Genomic DNA, 22,751 nt, shown 5'->3' on the forward strand with positions numbered 1-22,751 from the left:
TATACGGTGACACGTGGATGCACTTTATGTCTACATATAGGATTAGTATCGTATTTGTACGTTCATGCCAAGTTTTAGAACCAGTTCGATGTATTTTTTAAGTTCAGGCACTAAAGTAAACATTCATGGCAAGTTCAAGCACCACTAGCGTATTTACCTCAAAACTAAACACTATCTCATCTAGAAAAAATTAGGCACCGTTTTCTGAAGTTCTCCCCTCCACACATCATTTGTTTCACATTTGTTTTTAACATGGCAACCGCACATGATGCATTGGTTAGGTACCGAACGACATATACTAGGACATGCGTCCACTGGCACGCCGGGCCCCTTGTCAGCCTCATCCAGCCGCTTTGTCCCGCGGCTCATCTAGGCGTGAGCGTGACGCCGTACGTCGCCGTCCATCGCCACCTCGCCACCCGGCCACCACACATGGCCTCCTGCATGCGGGTCACCTGTCGCGGCCTCATACGCCCCGGCGGCCCGCGCCCGCAGCCGTCGCTTCCTCCCGTTCAACGGCCCCGATCACCCCGCCGCCATTTATAAGTACCGCCGGCACGCGCGCGAGCAAGCTCACTGTACCACCCCTGCCTGGGAAGAAAAGGGAGAGAACCGGACGATGGAGCTGGAGGCGGCGACGCGGCGCTTCCAGCTCTGGCTCCGCGGGCTGCGGTCGCTCCGCCGCGACCTCCGGACGGCGCGCTGGGCCGACGACCCGGCGCAGCTCGCCAAGCTGGTAGCCGGCTACGTGTCCCACTTCGCCGACTACTGCGCGGCGCGGGCGGAGCTGGACCCGGTGTGGACGCTGGCGGCGCCGTGGGCGAGCCCCGTGGAGCGCGGCGCGGCGCACTGGCTGGCCGGGTGGCGGCCGACCACGCTGGTCCACCTGCTCTACACCGAGTCCGGCAGCCGCTTCGAGGCGCAGCTCCCGGACCTCCTGCTGGGCGTGCGGTCGGGCAACCTGGGCGACCTCAGCCCGGCCCAGCTGGCGCAGATCGACGAGCTGCAGCGCCGCACCGTGGCGCAGGAGGACGAGCTGTCGCGTGAGATGGCGCGGGTGCAGGAGGGCCACGGCGCGGTGGGCGCCGGCGGGGAGCTGGTGGACGTGGGCGGGCTCGTCGGCCGCGTCGGCGCGGTGCTGGCCGGGGCGGACGCGCTGCGGCTGCGCACCATGAAGCGCGCCGTGGAGATCCTCGAGCCGGCGCAGGCGGCCGAGCTGCTCGTCGCGGCGGCGGACATGGAGATCGGGTTCCGCGAGTTCGGGCTCAAGTACGACGGCGTCGGCGCCGGCGGCTCGTAACGTCCAGCCAGCTAGGTCGGTCATCATCGGCGCTCGGCAGGTCCAGCCCGGTTTTTTTCCAGGTGTAGTTGGTTTGACTGGGACAGGGAGGCTTTCCACTCTTGTAATCTTGTTGCCGCGACGATTGTCCGCCAGATCGGTAGATCGACGGCTGTCGCGCGGTGAGTGTTTCGTCGTAGCTGGGCCGTGTCAGGGCGTGCTGTTGACCGAGCGACAAGTAATAAAATGCAGAGACACACGCTGCATGCTTTTTTGGACTAAGAAAGTGCATGTTGGTTTTGTTGACAAGTCGGCCTTTGCTTCTCTTCTCTTCTCTTCTCGTGGTATGGTGGGAGGTAAAAAAAGTATAACATGAAAGCGGACGACTCAATGAAAACTTTGAAAACTCATATCATGGACCGTCGGATCTATAACGTGGGCTATTGATTGACTCTCATGCTAGGATTTCACGTGGGCTACTGATTGAGAATCTCATGTTCTTACTGATACTGCGCCCGCCTATGCATGAAAATTGCACTTAACCAGCAGTAAAAACAAAACAAAAAACAGAAAAGATGCAATTGAAAAAGCTGTCACCATTTTAGGATTTATTTATAAATGCCGTCATAGGCACTCGCCAATAGACACGAGATCTAGTAACCGCTCAAGAAACAATAGTTGAAGCATCACCTCACGGAGCACCTGCTTGCAATGCTTCACCATCGGTCCAAGTCGCCGCACCAACAGCCCGCCAACTACTTCACTTGATTAACACACTAATTTTTAAGATCTGAAGAGAGCCAACAGATCCGCCAACACCTGCCCTCACATGCCCTTTGTCGGCATTGGATCAAGTGTTGTAGAGGTAGCGAGAACCTGATGATATCTTCCAACAGCTCATCGCCGTCACTAGTAGATCAATGATGTCAGGAGACCAAAACTTGAGGGAAACAATGACCTGCTAGTATCTTCATTATTTTGCCATTGCGAAAAACTTGCATTGGAAGAGAAGGAGCATTGGTCGGCAATGTTTTTGGGTTGTTTCTCCTTTTGCATGTTAGGTTATTAATCTTCAGGTTCCACCTTTCATGTTATGCTATGCTGCAAGCCTTTCTGTAACTTTTGCTCAGATTTGCTACTGTGGACACAAGAGAAATTGTTGGTTTCTTGTTTATTCATACAATTTCTCATGCAATTATGTGTTTCCCGTTAGACAAGTCAATCACTCTTTGGGTTTTCACCTAGTCAAGCTCACTAGCAATGTTACACAAGGTTTCATTTTCTGGGTTTGAAGTTAAAATTAATTTATGTTTCAATATATATGCTAGGAAGGTATTGAAATTGCATGTGCATGTAGCTCCCAGTGATACGAAAGGTGTATTGGCCTGATACTTATCTGTATCGGTGCATTTTAGCCGTATGGTGCTTGCGCAAATACCAGTACGACACATGCTTCTCCAAGCGCGGCAACAATGCTGAAAGAGCATGGTGCCCCCATGTTTGGCTTTGGTAATTGATGGCAATCTTTATGGACTAATGGTTGCGTTGAGTTATATGTGATGACTAAGGTGCTATTCAAGGAATTATCTAAAGATTGGTCAGAGAGAGGATGATACAAGGTTGATCAAAACTAAGTCAAAGAGTGAATCAAGTTGATCAACACACAAAGCGTACAAGATGTACCGAGAAGGATTAAGTGATCCCATGGTATGGTAAGCACTGTCCATTACACTTTGTGTACAAACCCATGGTCTACGTGAGAGTTCTATGTGAGGTTAGGTATGTTTCCATGGGTTTGCGTCAAGGGGAAGATCTCATACATCCCATGGTGGATGACATCAACTGGTGATCGTCATCAAGATTGCGGTGTGCAAGTTTAAGTGGAGCATCACGAAGAGATCATGCTTGAAGCTTACCGTCCATTATGGTGACAATGGACTTGTGAAGATGTGTCGATGAGTGGCTCACCCATAGTGGAGTATGTGGGAACAATCAACTAGTCTTCATCGAGCCAACGCAATCAAGAAAGGTGGTCCAACTTGAGGAAGTCAAGATCGTCATCATCTAGCTCAAGTGACTATGTGCAAGGCAAATGTTTGCCCTTGATAGGTTTTCTATTCTGCCGGTCTCATGGTGGTAGTTGCGAGACCGAGTTATAGGATCGATTGCCGTACTATCAAGGGGGGGGGCTCTCAAGTGAGTGGCTTGATCATATCGTCCATAGAGAGCTCAAACCATTGCATCCTTCTATCAGCTTTCTTAGTTCTTGTTTGGTGTTTCTCTTTGTGAGTTTTAGAGCTTATGGTCATCTTCATGACAAGCTCGAGTTCATCGAAAACAGAGTTCATATGCATCTTCTATGATGTTTTCGATATTGGAGTTTATGTCGGTTCTTCACTAATGGAGGTTTCACACCTCTATATCATAGGCATACCTGTTGGGGAACGTAGTAATTTCAAAATTTTCCTACGCACACGCAAGATCATGGTGATGCACAGCAACGAGAGGGGAGAGTGTTGTCTACGCACACGTACAACTCGATGACGATCCTCGGGCTCCGATCCAGCAAAGCATCGGGGAAGAGTTCCGTCAGCACGACGGCGTGGTGACGATCTTGACGTACTACCGACGCAGGGCTTCGCTAAGCACTACAACGATATGATCGAGGTGGAATATGGTGGCAAGGGGCACCGCACACGGCTAAGGACCGATCTCAAGGATCAACTTGTGTGTCTTGAGGTGCCCCCTGCCTCCGTATATAAAGGAGCCAAGGGGGAGAGGTGCGCCGGCCAGGAGGAGGGCGCAGGAGGAGTCCTACTCCTACCGGGAGTAGGACTCCCCCCCCAATCCTATTCCAACTAGGATTCCCAAGGGGGAAAGAGGGAGAGGGGTGGCCGGCCACCTCTCCTAGTCCTAATAGGACTAGGGGAGGGGGGGAGGCGCGCAGCCCTTATGGGCAGCCCTTTCACCTTTCCACTAAGGCCCACTAAGGCCCATATGATTCCCGGGGGGTTCCGGTAACCTCCCGGTACTCCGGTAAAATCCCGATTTCACCCGGAACACTTCCGATGTCCAAACATAGGCTTCCAATATATCAATCTTTATGTCTCGACCATTTCGAGACTCCTCGTCATGTCCGTGATCACATCCGGGACTCCGAACAACCTTCGGTACATCAAAATGCATAAACTCATAATAACTGTCATCGTAACGTTTAAGCGTGCGGACCCTACGGTTCGAGAACAATGTAGACATGACCGAGACACGTCTCCGGTCAATAACCAATAGCGGGACCTGGATGCCCATATTGGCTCCTACATATTCTATGAAGATCTTTATCGGTCAGACCGCATAACAACATACGTTGTTCCCTTTGTCATCGGTATGTTACTTGCCCGAGATTTGATCGTCGGCATCCAATACCTAGTTCAATCTCGTTACCGGCAAGTCTCTTTACTCGTTCCGTAATACATCATCTCACAACTACCATATTAGTTGTAATGCTTGCAAGGCTTATGTGATGTGCATTACCGAGAGGGCCTAGAGATACCTCTCCTACAATCGGAGTGACAAAACCTAATCCCGAAATACGCCAACCCAACATGTACCATTGGAGACACCTGTAGTACTCCTTTATAATCACCCAGTTACGTTGTGACGTTTGGTAGCACCCAAAGTGTTCCTCCGGTAAACGGGAGTTGCATAATCTCATAGTTATAGGAACATGTATAAGTCATGAAGAAAGCAATAGCAACATACTAAACGATCGGGTGCTAAGCTAATGGAATGGGTCATGTCAATCAGATCATTCAACTAATGATGTGACCTCGTTAATCAAATAACAACTCATTGTTCATGGTCAGGAAACATAACCATCTTTGATTAACGAGCTAGTCAAGTAGAGGCATACTAGTGACACTTTGTTTGTCTATGTATTCACACATGTATTATGTTTCCGGTTAATACAATTCTAGCATGAATAATAAACATTTATCATGATTATAAGGAAATAAATAATAACTTTATTATTGCCTCTAGGGCATATTTCCTTCAGTCTCCCACTTGCACTAGAGTCAATAATCTAGATTATACTGTAATGATTCTAACACCCATGGAGCCTTGGTGCTGATCATGTTTTGCTCGTGGAAGAGGCTTAGTCAACGGGTCTGCAACATTCAGATCCGTATGTATCTTGCAAATCTCTATGTCTCCCACCTGGACTAGATCCCGGATGGAGTTGAAGCGTCTCTTGATGTGCTTGGTCCTTTTGTGAAATCTGGATTCCTTTGCCAAGGCAATTGCACCAGTATTGTCACAAAAGATTTTCATTGGACCCGATGCACTAGGTATGACACCTAGATCGGATATGAACTCCTTCATCCAGACTCCTTCGTTCGCTGCTTCCGAAGCAGCTATGTACTCCACTTCACATGTAGATCCCGCTACGACGCTTTGTTTAGAACTGCACCAACTGACAGCTCCACCGTTCAATGTAAACACGTATCGGTTTGTGATTTAGAATCGTCCGGATGAGTGTCAAAGCTTGCATCAACGTAACCTTTTACGGTGAGCTCTTTGTCACCTCCATATACGAGAAACATATCCTTAGTCCTTTTCAGGTATTTCAGGATGTTCTTGACCGCTGTCCAGTGATCCGCTCCTGGATTACTTTGGTACCTCCCTGCTAAACTTATAGCAAGGCACACATCAGGTCTGGTACACAGCATTGCATACATGATAGAGCCTATGGCTGAAGCATAGGGAACATCTTTCATTTTCTCTCTATCTTCTGCAGTGGTCGGGCATTGAGTCTGACTCAACTTCACACCTTGTAACACAGGCAAGAACCCTTTCTTTGCTTGATCCATTTTGAACTTCTTCAAAATCTTGTCAAGGTATGTGCTTTGTGAAAGTCCAATTAAGCGTCTTGATCTATCTCTATAGATCTTTATGCCTAATATGTAAGCAGCTTCACCGAGGTCTTTCATTGAAAAACTCTTATTCAAGTATCCCTTTATGCTATCCAGAAATTCTATATCATTTCAATTAGTAATATGTCATCCACATATAATATCAGAAATGCTACAGAGCTCCCACTCACTTTCTTGTAAATACAGGCTTCTCCGAAAGTCTATATAAAACCAAATGCTTTGATCACACTATCAAAGCGTTTATTCCAACTCCGAGAGGCTTGCACCAGTCCATAAATGGATCGCTGGAGCTTGCACACTTTGTTAGCTCCCTTTGGATCGACAAAACCTTCCGGTTGCATCATATACAACTCTTTTTCCAGAAATCCATTTAGGAATGCAGTTTTGATATCCATCTGCCATATTTCATAATCATAAAATGCGGCAATCGCTAACATGATTCGGACGGACTTAAGCATCGCTACGGGTGAGAAGGTCTCATCGTAGTCAATCCCTTGAACTTGCCGAAAACCTTTCGCGACAAGTCGAGCTTTGTAGACAGTAACATTACCATCAGCGTCAGTCTTCTTCTTGAAGATCCATTTATTCTCAATTGCTTGCCGATCATCGGGCAAGTCAACCAAAGTCCATACTTTGTTCTCATACATGGATCCCATCTCAGATTTCATGGCTTCAAGCCACTTTGCGGAATCTGGGCTCACCATCGCTTCTTCATAGTTCGCTGGTTCATCATGATCTAGTAGCATGACTTCCAGAACAGGATTACCGTACCACTCTGGTGCGGATCTTACTCTGGTTGATCTACGAGGTTCAGTAGTATCTTGATCTGAAGTTTCATGATCATTATCATTAGCTTCCTCACTAACTGGTGTAGGTGTCACTGAAACAGTTTTCTGTGATGTACTACTTTCCAGTAAGGGAGCAGGTATAGTTACCTCGTCAAGTTCTAGTTTCCTCCCACTCACTTCTTTCGAGAGAAACTCCTTCTCTAGAAAGGATCCATTCTTAGCAACGAATGTCTTGCCTTTGGATCTGTGATAGAAGGTGTACCCAACAGTCTCCTTTGGGTATCCTATGAAGACACATTTCTCCGATTTGGGTTCGAGCTTATCAGGTTGAAGCTTTTTCACATAAGCATCGCAGCCCCAAACTTTAAGAAACGACAACTTTGGTTTCTTGCCAAACCATAGTTCATAAGGTGTCGTCTCAACGGATTTTGATAGCGCCCTATTTAACGTGAATGCGGCCGTCTCTAAAGCATAACCCCAAAACGATAGTGGTAAATCTGTAAGAGACATCATAGATCGCACCGTATCTAGTAAAGTGCGATTACGACGTTCGGACACACCATTACGCTGTGGTGTTCCGGGTGGCGTGAGTTGCGAAACTATTCCACAGTTTTTCAAATGTACACCAAACTCGTAACTCAAATATTCTCCTCCACGATCAGATCGTAGAAACTTTATTTTCTTGTTACGATGATTTTCAACTTCACTCTGAAATTCTTTGAACTTTTTAAATGTTTCAGACTTATGTTTCATTAAGTAGATATACCCATATCTGCTTAAATCATCTATGAAGGTGAGAAAATAACGATATCCGCCACGAGCCTCAATATTCATCGGACCACATACATCGGTATGTATGATTTCCAACAAATCTGTTGCTCTCTCCATAGTACCGGAGAACGGTGTTTTAGTCATCTTGCCCATGAGGCACGGTTCGCAAGTACCAAGTGATTCATAATCAAGTGGTTCCAAAAGTCCATCAGTATGGAGTTTCTTCATGCGCTTTACACCGATATGACCTAAACGACAGTGCCACAAATAAGTTGCACTTTCATTATCAACTCTGCATCTTTTGGCTTCAACATTATGAATACGTGTATTACTACTATCGAGATTCAATAAGAATAGACAACTCTTCAAGGGTGCATGACCATAAAAGATATTACTCATATAAATAGAACAACCATTATTCTCTGATTTAAATGAATAACCGTCTCGCATTAAACAAGATCCAGATATAATGTTCATGCTCAACGCTGGCACCAAATAACAATTATTTAGATCTAATACTAATCCCGAAGGTAGATGTAGAGGTAGCGTGCCGACCGCGATCATATCGACTTTGGAACCGTTTCCCACGCGCATCGTCACCTCGTCCTTTGCCAGTGCCCGCTTATTTCGTAGTCCCTGTTTCGAGTTGCAAATATTAGCAACAAAACCAGTATCAAATACCCAGGTGCTACTACGAGCTCTAGTAAGGTACACATCAATAACATGTATATCACATATACCTTTGTTCACCTTGCTATCCTTATTATCCGCCAAATACTTGGGGCAGTTTCGCTTCCAGTGACCAGTCTGCTTGCAGTAGAAGCACTCAGTTTCAGGCTTAGGTCCAGACTTGGGTTTCTTCTCTTGAGCAGCAACTTGCTTGCCGTTCTTCTTGAAGTTCTCTTTCTTCTTCCCTTTGCCCTTTTTCTTGAAACTAGTGGTCTTGTTAACCATCAACACTTGATGCTCCTTCTTGATTTCTACCTCCGCAGCTTTCAGCATTGCGAAGAGCTCGGGAATAGTCTTGTTCATCCCTTGCATATTATAGTTCATCATGAAGCTCTTGTAGCTTGGTGGCAGTGATTGGAGAATTCTGTCAATGACGCAATCATCCGGAAGATCAACTCCCAATTGAATCAAGTGATTATTATACCCAGACATTTTGAGTATATGCTCACTGACAGAACTGTTCTCCTCCATCTTGCAGCTATAGAACTTATTGGAGACTTCATATCTCTCAATCCGGGCATTTCCTTGAAATATTAACTTCAACTCCTGGAACATCTCATATGCTCCATGACGTTCAAAACGTCGTTGAAGTCCCGATTCTAAGCCGTAAAGCATGGCACACTGAACTATCGAGTAGTCATCAGCTTTGCTCTGCCAGACGTTCATAACATCTGGTGTTGCTCCAGCAGTAGGCCTGGCACCCAGCGGTGCTTCTAGGACGTAATTCTTCTGAGCAGCAATGAGGATAATCCTCAAGTTACGGACCCAGTCCGTGTAATTGCTACCATCATCTTTCAACTTTGCTTTCTCAAGGAACGCATTAAAATTCAACGGAACAACAGCATGAGCCATCTATCTACAATCAACATAAACAAGCAAGATACTATCAGGTACTAAGTTCATGATAAGTTTAAGTTCAATTAATCAAATTACTTAAGAACTCCCACTTAGATAGACATCCCTCTAATCTTTTAAGTGATTACGTGATCCAAATCAACTAAACCATAACCGATCATCACGTGAGATGGAGTAGTTTTCAATGGTGAACATCATTATGTTGATCATATCTACTATATGATTCACGCTCGACCTTTCGGTCTCCGTGTTCCGAGGCCATATCTGCATATGCTAGGCTCGTCAAGTTTAACCTGAGTATTCTGTGTGTGCAAAACTGGCTTGCACCCGTTGTAGATGGACGTAGAGCTTATCACACCCGATCATCACGTGGTGTCTAGGCACGACGAACTTTGGCAATGGTGCATACTCAGGGAGAACACTTCTTGATAATTTAGTGAGAGATCATCTTATAATGCTACCGTCAACCAAAGCAAGATAAGATGCATAAAAAAGATAAACATCACATGCAATCAATATAAGTGATATGATATGGTCATCATCATCTTGTGCTTGTGATCTCCATCTCCGAAGCACCGTCATGATCACCATCGTCACCGGCGCGACACCTTGATCTCCATCGTAGCATCGTTGTCGTCTCGCCAATCTTATGCTTCCACGACTATCACTACCGTTTAGTAATAAAGTAAAGCATTACATCGCGATTGCATTGCATACAATAAAGCGACAACCATATGACTCCTACCAGTTGCCGATAACTCGGTTACAAAACATGATCATCTCATACAATAAAATTCAGCATCATGCCTTGACCATATCACATCACAACATGCCCTGCAAAAACAAGTTAGACGTCCTCTACTTTGTTGTTGCAAGTTTTACGTGGCTGCTACGGGCTTAAGCAAGAACCAATCTCACCTACGCATCAAAACCACAACGATAGTTTGTCAAATAGACTCCGTTTTAACCTTCGCAAGGACCGGGCGTAGCCATACTTGGTTCAACTAAAGTTGGAGAGACAGTCGCCCGCAAGCCATCTATGTGCAAAGCACGTCGAGGGAACCGGTCTCGCGTAAGCGTACGCGTAAGGTTGGTCCGGGTCGTCTCGTCCAACAATACCGCCGAACCAAAGTATGTCATGCTGGTAGGCAGTATGACTTGTATCGTCCACAACTCACTTGTGTTCTACTCGTGCAAATAACATCAAACCATAAAACCTAGGCTCGGATGCCACTGTTGGGCAACGTAGTAATTTCAAAATTTTCCTACGCACACGCAAGATCATGGTGATGCACAGCAACGAGAGGGGAGAGTATTGTCTACGTACCAACGCAGACCGACTGCGGAAGCGATCACATAACGTAGAGGAAGTAGTCGTACGTTTTCTCGATCCGACCGATCCAAGCACCGTTACTCTGGCACCTCCGAGTTCTTAGCACACGTACAGCTCGATGACGATCCTCGGGCTCCGATCCAGCAAAGTGTCGGGGAAGAGTTCCGTCAGCACGACGGCGTGGTGACGATCTTGACGTACTACCGACGCAGGGCTTCGCCTAAGCACTACAACGATATGATCGAGGTGGAATATGGTGGCAAGGGGCACCGCACACGGCTAAGGACCGATCTCAAGGATCAACTTGTGTGTCTTGAGGTGCCCCCTGCCTCCGTATATAAAGGAGCCAAGGGGGAGAGGTGCGCCGGCCAGGAGGAGGGCGCAGGAGGAGTCCTACTCCTACCGGGAGTAGGACTCCCCCCCCAATCCTATTCCAACTAGGATTCCCAAGGGGGAAAGAGGGAGAGGGGTGGCCGGCCACCTCTCCTAGTCCTAATAGGACTAGGGGAGGGGGGGAGGCGCGCAGCCCTTATGGGCAGCCCTTTCACCTTTCCACTAAGGCCCACTAAGGCCCATATGATTCCCGGGGGGTTCCGGTAACCTCCCGGTACTCCGGTAAAATCCCGATTTCACCCGGAACACTTCCGATGTCCAAACATAGGCTTCCAATATATCAATCTTTATGTCTCGACCATTTCGAGACTCCTCGTCATGTCCGTGATCACATCCGGGACTCCGAACAACCTTCGGTACATCAAAATGCATAAACTCATAATAACTGTCATCGTAACGTTTAAGCGTGCGGACCCTACGGTTCGAGAACAATGTAGACATGACCGAGACACGTCTCCGGTCAATAACCAATAGCGGGACCTGGATGCCCATATTGGCTCCTACATATTCTATGAAGATCTTTATCGGTCAGACCGCATAACAACATACGTTGTTCCCTTTGTCATCGGTATGTTACTTGCCCGAGATTTGATCGTCGGCATCCAATACCTAGTTCAATCTCGTTACCGGCAAGTCTCTTTACTCGTTCTGTAATAAATCATCTCACAACTACCATATTAGTTGTAATGCTTGCAAGGCTTATGTGATGTGCATTACCGAGAGGGCCCAGAGATACCTCTCCTACAATCGGAGTGACAAAACCTAATCTCGAAATACGCCAACCCAACATGTACCATTGGAGACACCTGTAGTACTCCTTTATAATCACCCAGTTACGTTGTGACGTTTGGTAGCACCCAAAGTGTTCCTCCGGTAAACGGGAGTTGCATAATCTCATAGTTATAGGAACATGTATAAGTCATGAAGAAAGCAATAGCAACATACTAAACGATCGGGTGCTAAGCTAATGGAATGGGTCATGTCAATCAGATCATTCAACTAATGATGTGACCTCGTTAATCAAATAAAAACTCATTGTTCATGGTTAGGAAACATAACCATCTTTGATTAACGAGCTAGTCAAGTAGAGGCATACTAGTGACACTTTGTTTGTCTATGAATTCACACATGTATTATGTTTCCGGTTAATACAATTCTAGCATGAATAATAAAAATTTATCATGATTGTAAGGAAATAAATAATAACTTTATTATTGCCTCTAGGGCATATTTCCCTCAATACCCCCTGCAACTTCTTACTATATTTGATAGTATTTGTCGTCATCTATCCAACAAGCTCGAGTTTGATGTATTCGGGGCTCATTTGAAGAAGTTATGGCAGTTCTGGTTTTCTTGGATCCATTAATTTTGCGTAGGCTATTTTATTACACTCTAGTGGGTAGCGGTAGTGCCGCTTGCACGGTACTTTTTTGGTCCCCTGCTGCGGGCACTACCGCTTGTTTGTGGACTATTGGATTCGTTTTCGCTTCGGCGGCAGTAGGACGACAATTGGGCACGCTAGTACCGTTTTAGACGGTAGCACCGCACCTGCCAGTGATAGTACCACTGGTCGTGGTTCTTCCACTGGCGACTACCGTCACACTTCCGCCTATCTCCTTGCTTCTGTAGTCCCTTGTAGCCTCCACGGTAGTAGAGCAATAGTAGGGTGCGGTAGTACCGCTTCTACCGCTGGTTCTCTGTGTCCTGGCGGTAGTGACGCTTGTGAGGACGGTAGTACCGTTCCGTCAGCACTACCGCACCTGAACTTGCGTTCTCTCAGTGCTACACCTCGAACTACCGCCCCAAGCGGTAGTATCGCTTGTGTGCGGGCTGAGAGCATAACGGTTGGATTTGTCCCCACCTATAAAAGGGGGTCTTCTTTCCCAATGGACCTAATCCTTTGAGCTCGTGTTTTACCCCCATTGTTGACCTTCTACGAGCTTGCTTTCTCTCAATCCCTCCAATGATTCTTGCTTGTTTTTGAGGGAAAAGAGAGAGGAGATCTAGATCTACATTTCCACCAATCACTTTCTCCTCTATGTGAGGGGAACCCCTTGGATCTACGTCTTGGAGTTCTTTGTGTTCTCTTCTTCATTCTTCCTCTCATTTTCCTCCATAGCTTTAGTTGTTGTGGTGGGATTTGGAAGAGAAGGACTTGGGCACTCTGTGTTCCCTTGCCATTGCATTCGGTGCATAGAGTTGAGTAGCTTATTACTCTTGGGTGCTTGGTACCCTAGAGCGTGTTCCTTTTTGGGTGCTTGGGTGCCCTAGACGATTGGCGGTGTTGCGGAGCTCAATCATTGTGGTGGAAAGCACCGGGACAAGCGTTGGGGTCTTCAATTAAGTTGTGGAGATTTCCACGAGCAATTTCTACGGGTTCCGGTAAACACCCCAAGGGTTACCAAAGTGTATGGGTTTGGTGACTGCCCCCTAAGGTTTGTCATTTGTACGGGTTCAGTGACCGCTCTCAAGGCTCCCTTAGTGGAATAACGACATCTTGTATCGTGCGAGGGCGTGTGGAGATTACGGTGGCCCTAGTGGCATTTTTGGGGAGCATTGTGCCTCCACACCACTCCAAACGGATATTAGCATTCGCAAGGGTGTGAACTTCGGGATACATCGTTGTGAAGGTGATAATGGAGTCGATGTTAAGGTGAAACTCAAACAAAGGAAGCTAACAAAGGTATACCATGTTATTTATTATTTGTTTTTCTTGTTTGATGATGCATGTAAATTTTAATACATGTTTTAATCTTTTTATAAAATCTATTGTAACCTTTTCAGCACATAACATATGGAAGTAATTTAAGAATACTGGGTTGATACCAAGTGTGAATTTGATAGAGCAGAACTAATCTATGGCTTCTTGGGGAACTACATAGAAACATCCTGCACATATATGTCATTTTGCAGTGAAGTTGTTTTAATCACCTAGACAAGTAGTAGTATGTTGATCTTCACATATTTATAGGTCTCATGTTGTTATTGGCAAGGTGTTGAAGCTAAGATACTTTATTTTTTTTAATCTCAAATGAACAAGTTCATTATGATGGTTGTTGTTTGAAAATGCTTTGCTACAGATTAGCAAAATGTTCAGCATGGTGTGCTATTAAATCCACGTGCTCATCTTGTCTCATATAGCAGTCTGTATGCAATATCGCGATGCAAGGAGACTTGTATTTTCATGAGTCTGTTTGTCTTGCGTAAATATTTGGCCTGGAACAATGACTCCTAGTAGCTAACAACCAACTCAATCCCGTTCCATCTTTGATGGTGGCATCAATTAGAGCTGAAATCCCATTGTTTCACATTCACCACTGTTCAGTGATATTGTTTTAGCAAACAATGCTTGACCTCACTTTTTCTGACCTTCACTTGCAAAATGCGCCGGTGGTGCAACATCATCGTGAGTCTTGGTGATAACTCCATGGCTGCCCAGCATATATAATTATATAACCCCTTGATGGCAGATGAACCTGATGCTACAGGATCCATTTAATTTTATCTCTGAACACAAACCGTGAGATATAGAATAGCTCAAGGAGTGGGCATCCTATTTTAGATCTTGCATGGCTGTAGTAATTGGCTTATCTAGTTGGCTATCAGTCAGTTTGTGACAAGCTTCCACTTCCATGTCACTGTCTTTGGCCTGCCTCATAATATTAGCCTTCAAAATTCCAGTGCACATGACATGACACAGTTTGGTAGATGTCTCTATTTTGTGGTAGGATTCTAACCGCCGTCTTTCCCCTTGTGGTGTTGTTCTTGTACATTGCCGCTTGCTCAAGTTCAGAGATGTAATTGAGATCCTGGCTTGTGTTTGTACCCGCTTTTTTGGAATGTCCCGTTGATCAATTGGGGATGTACTGTCACAAACGGTTGCCGTCTGCACAAGCCTATAAACGGTTGCCGTCTGTAAGGGCCTACGAGACATACGGAGAAATATAGCCCATTGCAACTGAACTTCTTCATTTCATTTAATGCCACATGCAATGTATTTAATGTTTACAATCTGTGATATAGAGTACAAGCTGACGCATTTATTGATAAATTTTTTGTTTGTACACCTGTAAACATATCCGAGATTTTCCATCATTGATTCGGATGATGTTGGAATTCTTAGGAGCAGTAAGAATACATGTATCTTGCTTTGTTACTGAGAATTTTATAACGTATTATATCAGTGGTTATTTTGGAAGAACTTGTGGTCCTTTTGTCAGCTGAACTAGAACCATATGCGAGCTCCTAGTTTTGTACTTCCTCCATTTAATTTTGTAAGACATTTAAGACAACTGAAATAGAACTATTTTGGATGTTGTCCTAAATGTCTAAAACGTCTTATAAAAGTGAACAGAGGGAGTACAATACAATTATATTTACTGATTGCATAGCAATTAAATATAATTGCTAGCAGATTTCATTACCGCACTAAGACCTACATATCAATTTTGTTTTTTTAAACACCCACTTTATTAATTGGAGATAATGGGTGCATCGTCTGTAAAAGAGGTACAATATTCTTCACATGCTCCTCAAACCAATCTCTAGTTACACATATAATCATAGTTTTTGTTTGTGAGATACTAGTTTTGTACAATATAGTTTTGTTTACTGATTGCCAATAGTCATTTACTAACAGCTAGGTACACAGTGTAACATTTCTAGGCCCATGTTTCTTCGTAGCCAAAATTAATCGAGTGAAGCATCTGTTGGGGAACGTAGTAATTTCAAAAAAACCTATGCACACGCAAGATGATGGTGATGCATAGCAACGAGAGGGAAGAGTATCGTCCACGTACCCTCGTAGACCATAGGCGGAAGCGTTATGAGAACGCGGTTGATGTAGTCGAACGTATTCATGATCCGACCGATCCAAGTACCGAACACACGGCACCTCCGAGTTTAGCACACGTTCAGCTTGATGACGTCCCACGAACTCCGATCCAGCAGATCTTCACGGGAGAGTTTCGTCAGCACGACGGTGTGTTGACGGTGATGATGATGCTACCGACGCAGGGCTTCGCCTAAGCACCGCTACGATATGATCGAGGTGGATTATGGTGGAGTGGGGCACCGCACACGGCTAAGGGATCAATGATCAACTTGTGTGTCTAGAGGTGCCCCCCTACCCCCGTATATAAAGGATCAAGGGGGGAGGTCGGCCGGCCCTATGGGGCGCCCCTGGAGGAGGAGTCCTCCTCCTAGTAGGAGTAGGACTCCCCTCTCCCCCTTCCTTCCCCCCTCCTAGTAGGAGTAGGAAAGAGGGGAGTCCTACTCCTACTAGGAGGGGGGCAGGAAGGGGGAGAGGGAGAAGGAAAGGGGGGCGCCGCCACCCTCTCCTAGTCCAATTCGGACCAGAGGGGGAGGGGTGCGCGGCCTGCCCTAGGCCATCCCTCTCTCTCTCCACTAAGGCCCATAAGGCCCATTATTTCTCCCGGGGGGGGGGGGGTCCGGTAACCCTCCGACACTCTGGTTTTCTCCGAAAACACCCGGAACACTTTCGGTGTCAGAATATAGTTGTCCAATATATCGATATTTACGTCTCGACCATTTCAAGACTCCTCGTAATGTCCGTGATCATATCCGGGACTCTGAACTACCTTCGGTACATCAAAACACAAAAACTCATAATACCGATCGTCACCGAACTTTAAGCGTGCGGACCGTACGGGTTTGAGAACTATGTAGACATGACCGAGACACGTCTCCGGTCAATAACCAATAGCAGAACCTGGATGTTCATATTGGCTCCCACATATTCTACGAAGATCTTTATCGGTCAAACCGCATAACAGCATACGTTGTTCCCTTTGTCATCGGTATGTTACTTGCCCGAGATTCGATCATTGGTATTTCAATACCTAGTTCAATCTCATTACCAGCAAGTCTCTTTACTCGTTCTGTAATATATCATCTCGCAACTAAATCATTAGTTACAATGCTTGCAAGGCTTACAGTGATGTGCATTACCGAGTGGGCCCAGAGATACCTCTCTGACAATCGGAGTGACAAATCCTAATCTTGATCTATGCCAACTCAACAAGTACCATCGGAGACACCTGTAGGGCACCTTTATAATCACCCAGTTACATTGTGACGTTTGGTAGCACACAAAGTGTTCCTCCGGTAATCGGGAGTTACATAATCTCATAGTCATAGGAACATGTATAAGTCATGAAGAAAGCAATAGCAGTGAACTAAAACGATCAAGTGCTAAGCTAACGAAATGGGTCAAGTCAATCACATCATTCTTCTAATGATGTGATCCCGTTTATAAAATGACAACTCATCTCTATGGTTAGGAAACATAACCATCTTTGATCAACGAGCTAGTCAAGTAGAGGCATACTAGTGACACTCTGTTTGTCTATGTATTCACACATGTATCATGTTTCCGGTTAATACAATTCTAGCATGAATAATAAACATTTATCATGATATAAGGAAATAAATAATAACTTTATTATTGCCTCTAGGGCATATTTCCTTCAGTCTCCCACTTGCACTAGAGTCAATAATCTAGATTACACAGTAATGATTCTAACACCCATGGCGTCTTGGTGCTGATCATGTTTTGCTCGTGAGAGAGGCATAGTCAACGGGTCTGCAACATTCAGATCTGCATGTATCTTGCAAATCTCTATGTCTCCCACCTGGACTTGATCGCGGATGGAATTGAAGCGTCTCTTGATGTGTTTGGTTCTCTTGTGAAATCTGGATTCCTTTGCCAAGGCAATTGCACTAGTATTGTCACAAAAGATTTTCATTGGACCCGAATGCACTAGGTATGACACCTAGATCGGATATGAACTCCTTCATCCAGACTCCTTCATTTGCAGCTTCCGAAGCAGCAATGTACTCCGCTTCACAGGTAGATCCCGCCATGACTCTTTGTTTAGAACTGCTCCAACTGACAGCTCCACCGTTCAATATAAACACGTATCTGGTTCGCGATTTAGAATCGTCCGGATCAGTGTCAAAGCTTGGATCAACGTAACCATTTACGATGAGCTCTTTGTCACCTCCATAAACGAGAAACATATCCTTAGTCCTTTTCAGGTATTTCAGGATGTTCTTGACCACTGTCTAGTGATCCACTCCTGGATTACTTTGGTACCTCCCTGCTAAACTAATAGCAAGGCACACACCAGGTCTGGTACACAGCATTGCATACATGATAGAGCCTATGGCTGAAGCATAGGGAACATCTTTCATTTTCTCTCTATCTTCTGCAGTGGTCAGGCATTGAGTCTTACTCAACTTCACACCTTGTAACACAGGCAAGAATCCTTTCTTTGCCTGATCCATTTTGAACTTCTTCAAAACTTTGTGAAGGTATGTGCTTTGTGTAAGTCCAATTAAGCGTCTTGATCTATCTCTATAGATCTTGATGCCCATAAGCAGCTTCACTGAGGTGTTTCATTGAAAAACTCTTATTCAAGTATCCATTTATGCTCTTCGGAAATTCTATATCATTTCCAATCAACAATATGCCATCCACATATAATATTAGAAATGCTACAGAGCTCCCACTCACTTTCTTGTAAATACAAGCTTCTCCAAAAGTCTGTATAAAACCATATGCTTTGATCACACTATCAAAACATTTATTCCAACTCCGAGAGGCTTGCACCAGTCCATAAATGGACCGCTGGAGCTTGCACACTTTGTTAGTACCCTTTGGATCGATAAAACCTTCAGGTTGCATCATATACAACTCTTCTTCCAGAAATCCATTCAGGAATGCAGTCTTTACATCCATTTGCCAAATTTCATAATCATAAAATGCGACAATAGCTAACATGATTCAGACGGACTTAAGCATCGCTATGGGTGAGAAGGTCTCATCGTAGTCAACTCCTTGAACTTGTCGAAAACCTTTCACAACAAGTCGAGCTTTGTAAACAGTAACATTACCATTAACGTATGTCTTCTTTTTGAAGATCCATTTATTCTCGATGGCTTGCCGATCATCGACCAAGTCAACCAAAGTCCACATTTTATTCTCATACATGGATCCCATATCAGATGTCATGGCCTCAAGCCATTTTGTGAAATCTGGGCTCATCATCGCTTCCTCATAGTTTGTAGGTTCATCATGGTCTAGTAACATGACCTCCAGAACAGGATTACCATACCACTTTGGTGCGGATCTTACTCTGGTTGACCTATGAGGTTCAGTAGTAACTTGATCTGAAGTTTCATGATCATCATCATTATCTTCCTCACTAATTGGTGTAGGTGTCACAGAAACCGGTTTCTGTGATGAACTACTTTCCAATAAGGGAGTAGGTACAGTTACCTCATCAAGTTCTACTTTCCTCCCACTCACTTCTTTCAAGAGAAACTCCTTCTCTAGAAAGGATCCATTCTTAGCAACAAAAATCTTGCCTTCGGATATGTGATAGAAGGTGTACCAACTGTCTCTTTTGGGTATCCTATGAAGACACATTTCTCCGATTTGGGTTCGAGCTTATCAGGTTGATGCTTTTTCACATAAGCATCGCAGCCCCAAACTTTAAGAAACGACAACTTTGGTTTCTTGCCAAACCAGAGTTCATAAGGAGTCGTCTCAACGGATTTAGATGGTGCCCTATTTAACGTGAATGCAGCCGCCTCTAAAGCATAACCCCAAAACGATAGCGGTAAATCAGTAAGAGACATCATAGATCGCACCATATCTAGTAAAGTATGATTACGACGTTCGGACACACCATTACGTTGTGGTGTTCCGGGTGGCGTGAGTTGCAAAACTGTTCCGCATTGTATCAAATGAAGACCAAACTCGTAACTCAAATATTCTCCTCCATGATCAGATCATAGAAACGTCATTTTCTTGTTACGATGATTTCCCACTTCACTTTGAAATTCTTTGAACTTTTCAAATGTTTCAGACTTATGTTTCATCAAGTAGATATACCCATATCTGCTCAAATTATCTGTGAAGGTGAGAAAATAATGATACCCGCCGCGAGCCTCAATATTCATCGGACCACATACATCAGTATGTATGATTTCCAACAAATCTGTTGGTCGCTCCATAGTTCTGGAGAACGGCGTTTTAGTCATCTTGCCCATGAGGCATGGTTCGCAAGTACCAAGTGATTCCAAAAGTCCATCAGAATGGAGTTTATTCATGTGCTTTATACCAATATGACCTAAACGGCAGTGCCACAAATAAGTTGCACCATCATTATCAACTCTGCATATTTTAGCTTCAATACTATGAATATGTGTATCTCCACTATCAAGATTCAAAAAGAATAGACCACTCTTTAAGGGTGCATGACCATAAAAGATATTACTCATATAATTAGAACAACCATTATTCTCTGATTTAAATGAATAACCGTCTCGCATCAAACAAGATCCAGATATAATGTTCATGCTTAACGCTGGTGTTGGGGATATAACTATTTATGTAAGCCGCCCAAGAGGGGCCGGGTTACGCAAAGAGCATCCCATCTGAAGCCCAAGACCAAGACGTGAAGATGGCGGTTCAGTAAAGGGTCTAAAAGCCCATAGGCGACTTATGGCCCATGGTGATAAACCGCTATAAGGACGTGACTTGTATTGTAAGGTAGAAGTAACTAGTCACCGTGCCAGACACTGTTTATGAGTCGGCCGGGACTCTGTAAGCCGTAGGGCGTCGACCCAAGTATATAAGGGGACGACCCGCTGGCGGTTTAGGAAAGAAGAGACAACCAATCGAGAACCGGGCATAGCGTATCTCGCTCCCTGGTCATTGAAACCTCAAGCAATAACAACCCAACTAGACGTAGGCCTTCCTTCACCGTAAGGGGCTGAACTAGTATAAACCTCGCGTGTCCTTTGTCCCGATTAACCCCTTTAAGCTTCCTAGTTGCGATGGCTCCACGATTAAGTCCTTGCAAGAGGAAATCTGCCGTGACAATTCCACGACAGTTGGCGCCCACCGTGGGGCCAGCGCACGGTGGATTTGAGTTCTTGAAGGGCAGCTTCGAAGGGCTCAAGGGATACGCAGTTGGCCGGATGACCAAGAGTCGTCGTGGCAAGATCTACATCGACGACGAAGGCTGGGGCCCCGACGCCGGCTCAATTGAGTACGGGTACCGGGTCCCCTTTGGCGGAATTCACGTCTTCATCGGCCGGATTGGTGAGCCGGGCCTTGAGCCGGACAGCTGCACCGACCTCGTCGAGACGGCTCAGCGTGCGAAACCCGCCCGAGCTCAACCCGTCGTGAAGCGTGCCTTTGTGGGTTTGATCCATGGAGGTGAACTTTATGAAGGATCTGAAGGTGATGGTGAGCCGGCCGTCCTCTCTGACAGTGATTCGTCCGCCGGCTCAACAGATTCGCTGTATCAAGTTCAAGATGGTGTGCTTGGGGGCTGTTCCGATGGCAGCACTATTCCGGACCCCTCAGAGTCGCCAAACTGGGCAAGAGTCTTCATGGCTGGTACTCAACCCGGCCAAAATTCTACGGCTTCAGCAGCGATAACGTCCGGGTTAGGAGCAGCCGGGGCAGGAGGCCCTGTGTGCTCACCGACTCAGGTGCTGATGGATCTCATGGATAAACTTACGGCCTTGTTAACTGCTACGGTCGTCCCTGCAAACCAATCTGAGCATGAGGCGGAGGTGGCACAAGTTCGCGATGAGATCGCCCGGGCCAAGGAAACCTTAGCAGCTGAAGATACTAGATTAGCCACAGAGCGGGCGGCTTTGGATGCACGGGCACAGCAACTTCAGGCAGAGGCCTTTCATCTCACGTTGAGCTTAAACGCATCTAATGAGGTAATGAGGAGGAGACATCAGAAAACTTAGTCCCGTTTACCTCAGATTTATGATCCTTGGAATCTCTTTGCTACACCCGGGGCCAGCCCAAGTAACCCGCCAGGTGCAAATCAGGTTATGACATCCGGAGCGGGAGGCCCAGTCCAGCCTCCGGTGACGGTGCCTCTTCACGGCAATATGGCACCGCCCCATCACGTACCGATACCACAGGGTCACTTCTCCAACCCCATGGAGAACTTAATCGCAGCATCAACATGTTTGGCGGCTCTCCCAGTAGATGGTGATGATCCGACAGCGGTGGAAACCCGGAGGATCAGGGAACTTGTCCAAACAGCCCTGGCTCAGCAAGAGACCTACTCCTACAGCCGGGACAGGATTCACTCAACTCCTCCGCCTTGGTTAGCTCCGCCTCGTCAAAACCGGAGCCCGAGTTACAGTAGACACATGGAGTCGGAGGCCTTGTCAAGTAGCGCTCAGCGCCGGAACCAGCCCGGCGGGTATAACCCGGTTCAGGATTGGATACGTCAGGAGGACGAGCGGGCGGCTCAGCTAGCAGCCCAATAGGACTCACCGGCTTATCCGACGACTTCCGTTGAGGCGGGTATTGCTACTAGAACTGGAGGAGTTCCTTGTCTAGTACCCGCTCTACGTAATGTACGTCTGCCCAAGGATTTCAAGGGACCTCGAAAGGTGCCGAATTATATGGCCGATTTACAGCCTGGGGCGTGGATTGAAAGTTACGAGATGGCCATGGAGCTGCTGGAGGTTAGTGATGAAGCGATGGCTAAATACTTCACCATGATGTTGGACGGAACGGCCCGTTCTTGGTTAAAGGGTTTGCCACCCAATTCCATTAGTTCATGGGCGGAGCTAAAGGCCCGTTTCATCCAGAACTTCAAGGA

General features: G+C 45.9%; 1 protein-coding gene across 1 annotated transcript; it reads left to right on the forward strand.

Annotated features, from left to right (window-relative positions):
- The first annotated feature begins 399 nt into the window (after nt 1-399).
- LOC125538799 (transcription factor TGA9-like) lies at nt 400-1,561 on the forward strand. Its single transcript, XM_048702090.1, has one exon. It carries the CDS (start codon nt 620-622, stop codon nt 1,298-1,300), a length of 681 nt encoding a protein of 226 aa, XP_048558047.1. The 5' UTR covers nt 400-619; the 3' UTR covers nt 1,301-1,561.
- The last annotated feature ends 21,190 nt before the right edge of the window (nt 1,562-22,751 follow it).

Source organism: Triticum urartu, chromosome 1, assembly GCF_003073215.2.
Source record: "Triticum urartu cultivar G1812 chromosome 1, Tu2.1, whole genome shotgun sequence".
NCBI lineage: Eukaryota > Viridiplantae > Streptophyta > Magnoliopsida > Poales > Poaceae > Triticum > Triticum urartu.